This window comes from Bactrocera latifrons, unplaced genomic scaffold (genome assembly GCF_001853355.1).
Source record: "Bactrocera latifrons isolate USDA-ARS-PBARC rearing strain unplaced genomic scaffold, ASM185335v1 scaffold_51, whole genome shotgun sequence".
In the NCBI taxonomy this organism is placed as follows: Eukaryota; Metazoa; Arthropoda; class Insecta; order Diptera; family Tephritidae; genus Bactrocera; species Bactrocera latifrons.
This window is the reverse complement of record NW_017537168.1, coordinates 1,455,560-1,466,920: the sequence shown is the minus strand read 5'-3', so window position 1 is coordinate 1,466,920 and position 11,361 is coordinate 1,455,560. Positions and strand designations below refer to the sequence as shown.

The window sequence follows — 11,361 nt, the reverse complement described above, 5'->3', positions numbered from 1 at the left end:
TTTTCTTAAAATTATTTTTTTATTTTTTTTTGGTTTTTGATAAAACTGACACATACGAACGCCAAACCCTTAGAGGGTTTTACTATACTGACCTAGTACCATCATCCTGACTTGGAATTTCTCACCCCCCACATTAGCTATTGTACTGTGTTATTTATAAATTAAATACTATAATGCTTATTAATGAAAAACTAGAAAAAAAATATTTTTTGACATGCTGTAGATATAATCCTTTAATTGTCTAGGGAAAGACAAAAATCTTTATGGTTATAAAGTACTGCGGTATGCTAAATCCTTTTGGCTAAGTCATGGTCAGGTATATAGTATTTATGTCCATGGAATTTTCTTTTTCTCTTTGGAATTTGAGCTTAAATTAATTAAATTTTTTGTGAAATTGATTAGAACCTGGGCTTCTTAACCCCTAAATTATCTAAAAAAAAGTAAAAAAGCTTATGTTCCTTAAGTAGTTATGATTGCTACATAATATTCGTTTCTGTTTTAAATAGTTCATCTACAAATTTTCAATATACCGAATGTTTATTAGCTTCCAGAAACTTCAACTACGTTGTCTATATTGTCTATTTTCTACGCATATGTCTTATTAGAATTTTATGCCTGCGAGCGTTTAACCAGCCAAGCAATCCATCAGATAACGTTTAATACCGATAATTTCCGTTTGCACTATTTCTTTTTAATATCCGCTTCGCCTGGCGTTTACGACCGACCAGCTCCCATTGTTTTTATAAGCACAAACGCAGACCGCTGACCAATTCTCCACCACGCTGCCATGTTATTTAGTAAGTTTCGTTATGCAGTGTGGTGTGAGGGTCACGAATCGACCTTTTTCCGCCCTCACTCACATATCAATTTCATGCCAATGCTGCACTACATAAATTTTTTAAGTCTATTTGAGCGTAACCGCCGTGCGTTTAAGGAAAAAAATGCATTGCTAACGAAAAGTGGAAAAAAGTATGTCAAAGATGTCCGAAAAGAAAGAATTATTATGCTTATTAAAGGGCACATTTGTTGTTGGCGCAAATTTAAAAGCATTCACCGGTACATATGTTTATAAAAGCAGCACTAAATTGGCTATCTTTTGGGAGCTTTGGATGGCGGTTGGAGGAGTAGGTGGGGTTGAGGTGGAAAGTGTGTTCTGTTATTCTTATTCTTTTATACTTTTCTTTGGGTTTAGAAAAAATTCCAAATTGTTGACCCTTTTCATTAATATAAAAGAACTTCCCATCTCATTATTTCGCTCTGGCAACAAGATTATGCTTTTGAAGATTGTTTACTTAAGATAAGCTTTCCCTAATATGGCAATGCTCACTCTTTCTAGCTCCTGAAAAGTTAAAGGTTACACATTTACTATATTTCAGTTATTTACTTCCTTCTAAGCTAGCTTAAAATAAGGTAATTGGCTGGTATTGTAGGTATATAACAGGGCTCTCACGTCAGCCTTTGAGAACATCTCGTTGGCTGACTTTCTACATTATTATTATAGCACTATTTTTCGATTCCGATTTCCAAGGTCTTGTAACCTTTGTGCTTGTAATGGAAGTTTAAGGCAAAATATGGCCTAAAGTTGGAAGAGGTTTCACACCTTTTAGACTTCTTTAAAAATAACAGTGATTGCTTAACATTTTGAGCAGCAATTGTTTGTATTTTTGATGAGAGCTATCTAGAGAGCAGCTGCTGCCAATTGCAAATAATTTTTCATTTTCTGTGATATTTCACATTTACAGCCAAGTATGGTACTTGGCATAGCAAATATTGTTACCGGAGATGACGAACCCGCTTTGACGACAACTAGAATCACAAATACAACTCTCACTGTCCTCTTACGCAATATATTCCATCAGACTATATATGTACATCTACATAGATAATTAGAGTTCAGAGTTGGAACCTTTAACCAACTTACGAAACCATACTTCTCTCTTCCAGCTAAACTTCAAACGCCAAAATTTGGTCACAACAGTTTTCCATTCACATTTCATTCTATGCCCATTTCAAACGCTCACCTCACCTCATTTGAAACCCCAATAAGTATTTAAATGTAAACGGCAATTTACTGCTTTGTGTCTCTGTCATTATGTGATATCTGCATTTAATTGATTTGTTTACAGCCTCTAGTCAGAGGAATGTCAGTCCGTCAGACGCACTTTGCGAGCTTAACACAATTTCAGTTTGATTACTCTACGAACTTGCTTAGCAACCCCACCGAAGCCATAGAAACAAAGCCGACAGGGTTCCATGAATTACCAAGCAAATAGCAGCACAAGAGATGGAAAGCAAATATTTGTTGACTTATTGTACAAAAGTTAATAGTTGCTCTTAGTGAAGGCATATTTTCATTTAATATTGGTCTTAAGTAGCGCATAACACAATTATATTAGAATTTGAGGGTATTTACAAGTCAGTAGGCAATGGCAACGATTATGAAGTGATTGCAATTGAGTCAGCTGTCGAAATGCTTGAGGTAAACAAACAGGAAACAACGCTGTAGTGTTCTCAAATAGTATTGTGAGAGTTCAAAATGAAATCCATGTAGATTTGGAACTATCAAATGAGAATTACGAAAGAATTTTCACATTAAATATGAGTACCCTTTTTTTTGGATAAATTTTAACTAATATATAAAATTTCAATGACCCCTTTGTTTACATTTTTTGCGGTCACGAACCTTTGTTTACATTTGGGGTCAGTGACCCTTTTTTTACATTCACTAACACTTTTTTTTTACATTGTATGGGATCAGTGACCCCTTTTAGGATTCAATACACTTTAATATACTATTTTAATACAGGAATTTCAAAATTAATACTTTTCTTGATTTTAGTCGACGTTTTTAATTAAATTGAAACATTTCAAAATCCCGGAATTTCTAGATTGGAAATGCTTATTTTATCATAATGTCGAGAATTTAAAATTAATGTGCTTGGCATCTCAATCAATGCTTTCTTTTAAATATACAATTTCACAGTGCGGAAATTTCGGGATACTACATATCTACATACTACATGCATTTGCATTCGTGCGTTGACTTAACCTGTGACCCGTCACCATTCACTCACTCTAAGCGCAACTCAGCAAAGCGTGAGTGACTTCAATTTCCAACAACAAGAACCACAACAAGGAAATAATTTTAAAAATTTCATATTCCAGCAAGGCTGTGGCATTTTTTGTCATTTTACTCGTAAACTTGCAATTGCACGACTTTTGCTGCGTATGTGTTTGTTTCCTGTATGAGGTTGACCATAAATTTTTCCTAAAATTTTTACTTCGTTTTTTTTTTCATATTTTTATTTTGTCAACGCGTAGAGAGAAAATGTGTGAAAAACTAAAGTTGATCGCAGAAAAGTCAAAAAGTAGAAATATGCGAAATTAAGCAGTTGGGGTAATGCCTACTTTTAGGCGCATACACAAACACTCATGCACACACTTGCGCAGGCACTCAGCAAATCCTCAACGCTGCGCTGATGAAATCTAAGGAAGTGGAACGCTTCATGCGCTTTATGGAGCATGTGATTGCATGCAGGCTGGCAAGCAACACACGCTCAACGAAGCGCTGACGCTTTGCCCTTACATGCATGTGTGTGTGTGAACTCTTAAGTAGTTGGCCTAAAGTGGCGTGGGTAGCGGTTTTCAAGTGCGTTAAGCTGTGTTTTTGAGAAATTTGTTTAGTTTGCCAATTTGTTAGTTGAAGCCTTTTAAAGGTAGTTACTCAGGGGAAAATCATTTAATAAAAATTGCTAGGATTTAGTTGCATCTGTATGGCTATAAACATAAATTGAAGCATTAAAGTGTTATTTGAAAAGTTATTTAAATTTGCTAAGCCATTTTTGAAAGCTTTGGAGATAAAAATAAAACTTAGTGTGAGTTCGAAGCATAGAGGAAAGATAGAAGTTCAGTATGTTAAGAAGGTTCATATATTAATAAAAGTTACAAGTAACTCGGTTAGGTCTGAATCTATTTCTACTTACACCGAGACTTTTCAGACTTGCCCGCCTATTAGATTTCAGTTTTTACGCTTCTGGAGACCAGAGCCTTCTCTCCATAATAGGTTATTACGACTTTTAGTTATTTCTTCTAATAACCTCTATCTTTTCTTACACCACTCGACCAGATTTATCTTATACTTTTGATAAAGATCAGTCATACCTGTCAATTAAAAGTTAGTTCTTACGTAGCTAGGAACCAAACCCAATTATTTATACTTAACTGCAATTGGTCCGTTTCCCTTCCGAAGCATTTTGAAGAGACGGATATGTGAATTTTCAACCCAAGTCTCTTTTTGAAGTATCGAAGAGTTTTTAGTGTCTACTGTCCTTTCAAGAGAGTAAAAGAAGATCTTGAAAAGTACTATTTTCTACTTAACTGAAAATCATTTTGCTCTGATCTCTTCACTAAAGCTTTTCGAAAAAATATTGAAGAGACGGATATGTGAATTTTCAACCCAAGTCTCTTTTTGAAGTGTCGAAGAGTTTTTAGTGTCTACTCTCCTTTCAGAGTGAAAGAAGATCTTGAAAAGTACTATTTTCTACTTAACTGGAAATCATTTTGCTCTGATCTCTTCACTAAAGCTTTTCGAAAAAATATTGTTCGAGTGCCGAAAGGCCTTCGATGACTAAATGACTTTATGGAGTGTATCACCGCCCTGAGCAAATATTATTTCCTACTTAACTAGAAATCGTCTTGCTCAAAGCTCTTCGCTGACGCTTTTCGAGATGGTTTTGGGGATGTTCAATCCAAACTTCTTGTTTCAAAAAACTATATGCTCTTTGGGACCATGGAAAATATTATTTCCTACTTTTGATGCTTTTCTAGACAACGGATATGGGGATTTTCAACTCAAACATTTTAGTCTGATAGAGTTTTGCGGTAAAAATATCAGATAAAAGGTCTCGAAGGGTACAATTCCTGTTTAATTATTTGACTTTTAGAGTTTAGTTTCCACAGCTTATGCTTGGCATTCACTTTTTGATTACTATTAAAGCGGATGAAGAGTTAGATAATGAAGAAATGGTTTATATATATCTATATAACAGAGTCGCTGCATGCCTAAAATTCTGTCCACATAAACCATACTGGGTAGTTAGGCCTCTCGGAGCAACAAATATGGTGTCTGGCCGAAGTGAAAAATAATTTGCTTTATAAACTGAAGGATTTAGAGCCCGTTTCATTGATAATTTAGCCTACGGAACCTGAATAGCAACAAATCGTATTTTTTGAAATTTTGAGATCTAGTAATGAAATTATATATTAGCGTTGATAGATTTCTACTTATAATTATTTAACTCAAAGATGGGCATGGGTTTTTGGAACCAAAGCCTATTTTTCACATAACGGTTTTCGTGTTTCATTTTTTCACTAGAGAGCCTTAAAGTACAAATTCGGTATTCACTACACTTACGTCTGCTGCAAACTCTTTTTATGCGAAAATATTATTTTTCATCCCTTCTATTGTATACATACATATGTACATACTCATATGCTTGCTTTCCATTAATGCCACTTCCTTTTAAGACATAACTCTATCGCGAACTCTTTGAAATATTTCTTATTAAATCTCTCCACTACCAGCTTTTGATTGAATTTCTCCAATAACTGTAACCAACACGTACAAATGCATACGTAGCACGCTTCCGATTTAATTCAATTTGTGATAATAAAATTTCGTGGCATACACACAGGCGTAAGCATATAGTTGCGGCAGGCGAACGCGCAAGTGCAATAAAATGCCGCTATAAATGCGCCACATTTATGATTTTTCGGTTAGTCGCTATTTTCAATAGCTTTTCAGTTATACAATTTACCACACAAACATACACATATGTACAAGAGCTCACGCACACAAACACTTATAAGCTATTAATATGGCGCGGTGTAGCTCTTAAGCTTTCTAAGCAACCTTTTTAAACCTTATGTACAAGCTAATGTATGTACCATACATATGTTTGTGCGTGTGTATATAAAGTCATATTTTACTACCTGTTTACACCATAAACACACACACACATACCCAAGCAACGCTTGCCAGCCATTCAGCCATGAATGTTTGTGCCTTTTGTGCCTTCAAAAATGTTGTTAAGACACAAGCAAACATACATATTTAATACAATTCTATGTATGCATGTATGCATATGCTATTGATTTGTTGTTGTTGCTGCTTTTTTGGTTGTTGTATTATTAGCTTTGCATTTGACAGTTGTTAAAAGCACGTGTGAAAGGCGTAAAATCTCATTAACAATACAAGTGTTGTTTGGTCATGTTGTTGTTGTGACTGTAAATAGCTGTGAATTAAATTTTACGCTCTCCTTTATGTATTTCTGTGTTAGATAATGTGAAATAGAGTGTAAAAGTGCGCATATGAATTTATATTTTATTGCTTTATTTCGAAATTCGAACATTTTTTCTTTTCAATTGAATTTTTGGTAAAATAAAATTGTATTTCAACTCTTTGTTGTAGGTGTGTTTAACAGTTACCTTGCTGATTTTGTTGAGAAACACGTAAACCTTTATACATTTATCTTATTTTGCTTTCCATTTAAATTTTTTCTTATTATTGCACACTGACCGCCTATGTATCATCAAAATTCATTAGCGTAAAATTGTCGAAATAACAACCAGCGCACTTAAGAGGCATAATTGCTTTAGATAAGCATGCTCAAGAGTCCCCACACACCCTAGCAATCACGTTGGTTGGCATTAAGATGCTATGATACTCTTATTTTTTCGACAAACTTTCGCGCGGGTTGCATTTTGTTGCTATATTTTTCTTCCTTTTCCATTATTTTGCGTAATTCCATCACAATTGGTATTTTAAGGAGCCCTTCATCTCGCTTAACGATTATCAGTGTTTCAGATGTTCGCTGTTACCTCACCTTTTCATTTGACAATCTTGCACCTAGTGACCTTTAAAGTTTTCACCTTTTACTTTACTTATCTTAATATTTGTTTACTTTTGTATCTATTTCAAATGAAAACGCTTCCTTCCCGTTATTATTGCTTGCCAGCCGTGCTAAATATTTATTAGTGCAACCCTGTCATTAGCGCTTTTATGTTACAATCAGATAACAGATATAGTAATTGTAAGTGGCATGGCGAAAGTAGCGTGTAGATTCAATAGAAAATTAAAACAAAATGTCGAAGAAATTTTCGTGCTAATTTAATTCCAATAAAAAGGCCAAAAATATCGGATATATTTCGGTTATACCGTTTAATTTGATAAAAGTGTATTGTTTGCAGTAAACTGCAGCAAATGTTGAACAGCCATTCAAAACTCAACTGAGCAACCAAGCGCTTAAAACCGTTAAGATAACACTCCTAAAGGAAAATTTCAAATCTTTGCTGCTGCTTCGACTATTACATTTGCCCTTCAAGCACACTTGGCAATCCTGCAACGCGTCCTCACCATATTTTGTTGCTAGCAGCTCGCAGGCGGTCCGTTCGGCAGGCACTGCAATGCAGCCTTTGTTGATTTGCACTTTATTTTCGCCTGAAATATTAAATTATTAAAAAAAGAATATAAGGTAGTGTGTAAAAAGACGTTTTCCAAGATAATAGTGGTGAATGACACATCAACATGGCAATCCTAAGTTGAAAGTGGTGACTGATAACTGTTTGATATGGGGATTCCTGACCCAAACTACTCCGTTTAAAAAGATACACTAACGAAAAGCTGGTGGAATATAAGTTTTAAGTTTAAGATTTAAGATTTCACAAGAGAGGTAGTTGGGTGTTGTCTTTTCTCTGATTGCTCTATCAGAAATCCAGAAATCCAAATCCAAAACCAACTGATCTGAGGAGTTATGTAGTCTTGCCAAAAGGCAAGAATTGTCAAAACTCCGCACTAGTTCACGAAAAAAATTACGTAGATAACTGTTTACGCTTGTTCAGAAGATAAATATTTGAACAAAATTCATATTTTTGAATACATAATTTTGAAACCACTTAACTCTTTACTTTACTCCAAAAAGTGGTGAAAAAAAAGCTTTAAAATATAAACAGAGCAATACTGCTCCCATTAGAGTTCAGCTATCGACTAATCTTACCTTTAACGCGTACGGTGTAACATCTATAAGTAATGTTCACTTGTTTCAGTCCCGCTACATGCCTCAGTTTACTATATTTGTTTAGTAAAAAGTCTGTAGGAGTTTGTTTAATTAAGAATGGTTTGGACATCTGGTTGCCGTGGATTGTGGTTTCCTCAGCATTACGATTGTTCTTCTCAGCGCCAAGCTTTCCGCGATAAGTCTTCGAGCGTTTGCGGAACTGTTCTTCAGAATCAAAAAGAGTGTTGACATCATCTTCGTCTGAGTATTCTTCGGAAATGACAGCTTCGGTTTGCGCATTATTTACATTTGATGTAACATTGGCATTTGCCGATGTTGTTGTCACATTTGCTTGAAACTCTGAAGTACCATTAAGTTCAATCGCTTCGCTTGTTTCATTGTCTGTTATAGTGGCCGTCAAATTTGCCATAAGCGTTTGCAGTGTATCGTTGAGATTTTCAGCCAGTTCCATTATTTCAGGAACCGTAGAGTTGTCTTGCTCTAATATGAAAGTAGAATTCATGGTCTGACTTTCCAATGTCGAATTTCCTGTTGTCGTTAGGTTCCCAGAATCCACAGCTGTAGAACTTTCTTGTGCTGTTCCATTTATTCCTATAGTACTTTCCAATATTTGCATCTCAGTAGTTATATTTCCCGAACTTATAGCTGTTGTATTAACTTCTGTTGTACCATTAAGAACTACGGTACTGGTCATAGACTCTGTTGTTGTTACATTGCCAGAAGTTAGGGCTGTTGTACCGTTAAGTTCCACAGAACTCGCGGTTCCATTTTCCAACAGCGATGTCCCGGTAATAAGACCTGCTGTACCATTAATCTCCATAGAACTCGAGGTTGCGTTCTCTAATACGGCTGTTGTATTATTTTGTATTGTAGCATTCAGCCCCAAAGAACTCGTGGTCTCATTTGCCAATATTGGCGTAGTTGTAATTGTTCCGTTCCCAGAATTGACCTCATTTTCCAATATTAAAATCTCTGTTGACGTTACGCTGTCAGAACTAAGGTTCGTATTATTGATTGTTGTTGTATCACCTCCAAAATTTAGGGTTGTTGTGTTAATTTGTGTTGTTCCATTAACTTCTTCAGAGATCAAGGTCTCTGCGCCATTGAGTTCCCATACCTCAGTAGCCATACTCGTAGAATTTACATTTACCGAAGTATTTAGAGGACCTATATCTGCAGTTTCGACTGTACCAGTGATGTTTTCAAAACCATCACTCCCGGGCGCTGCTACTGAGGTAGTATTGAGAGTTGACACAAATGTAGTTGAGTTCAAGAAAGTTTCGCTTGTAGTTACATTCAGTTCGAGCATATCAGTAGTATTTGTGGTAGTATTTTGTTGTAGAGTGGAAGTCAAATTAACCGTCAAAGTTGGCGTTGTGCCTAGTAACAGCGGTACGCTTCCGTCCTCCGTTGTCTCGCTGGTCTCATTGGTAGAAATAGCAGTGACGTTGAAAGTGTCCTTTTCTCCACTCGTTCTGTTCGTCGTTTCTCTATCAGGCTCGTTGTAGATTGGCGATTCTGCGCTCTCTCGCTCCCACTCCATATCCTCATAAGATTCCATGGAGTCAATAGCATTCGGTATACTAACTGTGGTTAAGTTTTCTTGGACTGCAACTATAGTGGATGTCACATTTTCGAAATTGGCTGAGGTGACTGTTGTCGTCGTCGTTGTCAGATTCTCAAAATTGGCCGAAGTGGTATTTTCGTTTATTATTGCTGTGGTTGTCGTCTGTGTTGAGCTGATGAGTGCAGCAGTCTCTGTTGTGGTCTCAACTATTGGGTCTATTAATTGTAACTCTCCAAGAAGTGCACAGGACACCAATTCGCCTTCATTTTCATCGCAATCTTCACATACGTAGCACTGAATGTAGTCAGCATTGGCTGTAAAGAAGTATGAGATTTTAGAGGAGTTTTCTAAGATGGTGAGGGCTTAGTATATAAAGTAAAGTTACTGTAAGAATTTTACTCTTCGATCTTTGTCTTGAGATACTAGTAGGGAAAGAAGTGTTCTCCGTAGCTGGGATTTCTTTAGAGTGCTTTCGAAAACATTCTTGACGAAAAATTTCTTTGTGAGTTGAAGGGTCATCTGCTTATGACAATATTCCTGAGAGATCGAGAATTTTTTTAATTTTGATGTCAATTAATTCTTTATATCCTTGGAAGAGTTTGCACGTTTAATAGTAAATGCTCAAGATATCTGAAATACCTTAATTATGGTTGATATCAAAGATTTTTTATGAAATTATTGGAAAACCTGTTCTCCCGGAGGGGCCTGAGAAAGGAAACTTAGGAGACATGTATACTTCGGTGAAGGGCTGTGAGTTTTGAGCTGGTGTGGCTGCTTCATTACGGCAGGATGTGACAGATTTTAACCAGATATACATATACATCATGTAAGAGTAAGAAGGTGCTGATCTAATGGCTTGATTAGGGTTAAGTAACTCGAAAAGACCTCACTATCTGTGGATTTTTCTGCTTCGGAGAAAAGTTCGGCATTTATGCGAGGATAATCATTGAGGAATTAATTGTTTGTCGTAGTCTGAGCAAAGAAACAACGAAAGAATAAGTGGAAGAATGTGAAATTGCTTCTAAACTGGTTCCAGTGTCGCATTAGAGCCTTTGCTTGGACTGTCATTTGTTTTTTACAATATTCTGTTCGCATTTAATTTGCTTAATTGAAAATACTTTTATTTTTACCCTCTTTATTGCCTTGACTAAGGCAAGTTATTTAATGAGTGTAAAGAATTTCTTTTCTTGTACTTCACCACAATCTCTTATCTTTTGCAAAGATAACTGTTATCAATGGTGAACGAAACTATCTTGTATTTTTTCAAAGATCTAATTCAAATATCGATTGACAATACTAAAATTCAGTCTCCAGTATGTCGGTACATTTTTTGACTCACCTTTCTTGAAGAAAATTAGTAGAATGACAAAATATATATGAAACTTCATTTTACTGCTTCATGCGGTTTGCAAAAAGTTGCAGAACAGTAAATTTTTTTTTTAATTTAGACACGTTCCACCGAATTTTTTAATATATTTATATTTTTTATAGTTTTTTTAAATTTAGAATTTTATTAAATGAAAAATTTGCTTAAATCTTTATATATTTTTTTTTATTAAAATGTATTATTTATTGAAACAAATTTAAATTTTTTATAATTTCAAGTTTTTAAATTTTTTTTAAAACTTTTTTTTAATATTTTTTTTTTATAAAAGTGAAATATTTAAAAATTATTTTTTTAACACTTTTAGTATTCTGCTTAAATTGCTTCAATAATTT

General features: G+C 35.1%; 1 protein-coding gene across 1 annotated transcript; it reads right to left on the bottom strand.

The window, feature by feature from the left end:
- Window positions 1-7,151: 7,151 nt before the first annotated feature.
- LOC108973920 (serine-rich adhesin for platelets-like) lies at window positions 7,152-11,103 on the bottom strand. Its single transcript, XM_018941439.1, has 3 exons — window positions 10,982-11,103; window positions 8,055-9,956; window positions 7,152-7,498 (listed from the first exon to the last, which is right to left on the bottom strand). The coding sequence occupies exons 1-3, from the start codon at window positions 11,028-11,030 to the stop codon at window positions 7,284-7,286; spliced, it is 2,166 nt and encodes a 721-aa protein (XP_018796984.1). The 5' UTR covers window positions 11,031-11,103; the 3' UTR covers window positions 7,152-7,283.
- Between the last annotated feature and the right edge of the window lie 258 nt (window positions 11,104-11,361).

Coding starts and splice junctions, on each gene's coding strand:
- LOC108973920 (XM_018941439.1), bottom strand. CDS start 11,030: ATGAAGTTTCATATATATTTTGTCATTCTACTAATTTTCTTCAAGAAA. Junction 9,957..10,981: donor ACTAATTTTCTTCAAGAAAG/GTGAGTCAAAAA, acceptor ACTTCTTTACAG/CCAATGCTGACTACATTCAG. Junction 7,499..8,054: donor TTACACCGTACGCGTTAAAG/GTAAGATTAGTC, acceptor TTAATATTTCAG/GCGAAAATAAAGTGCAAATC.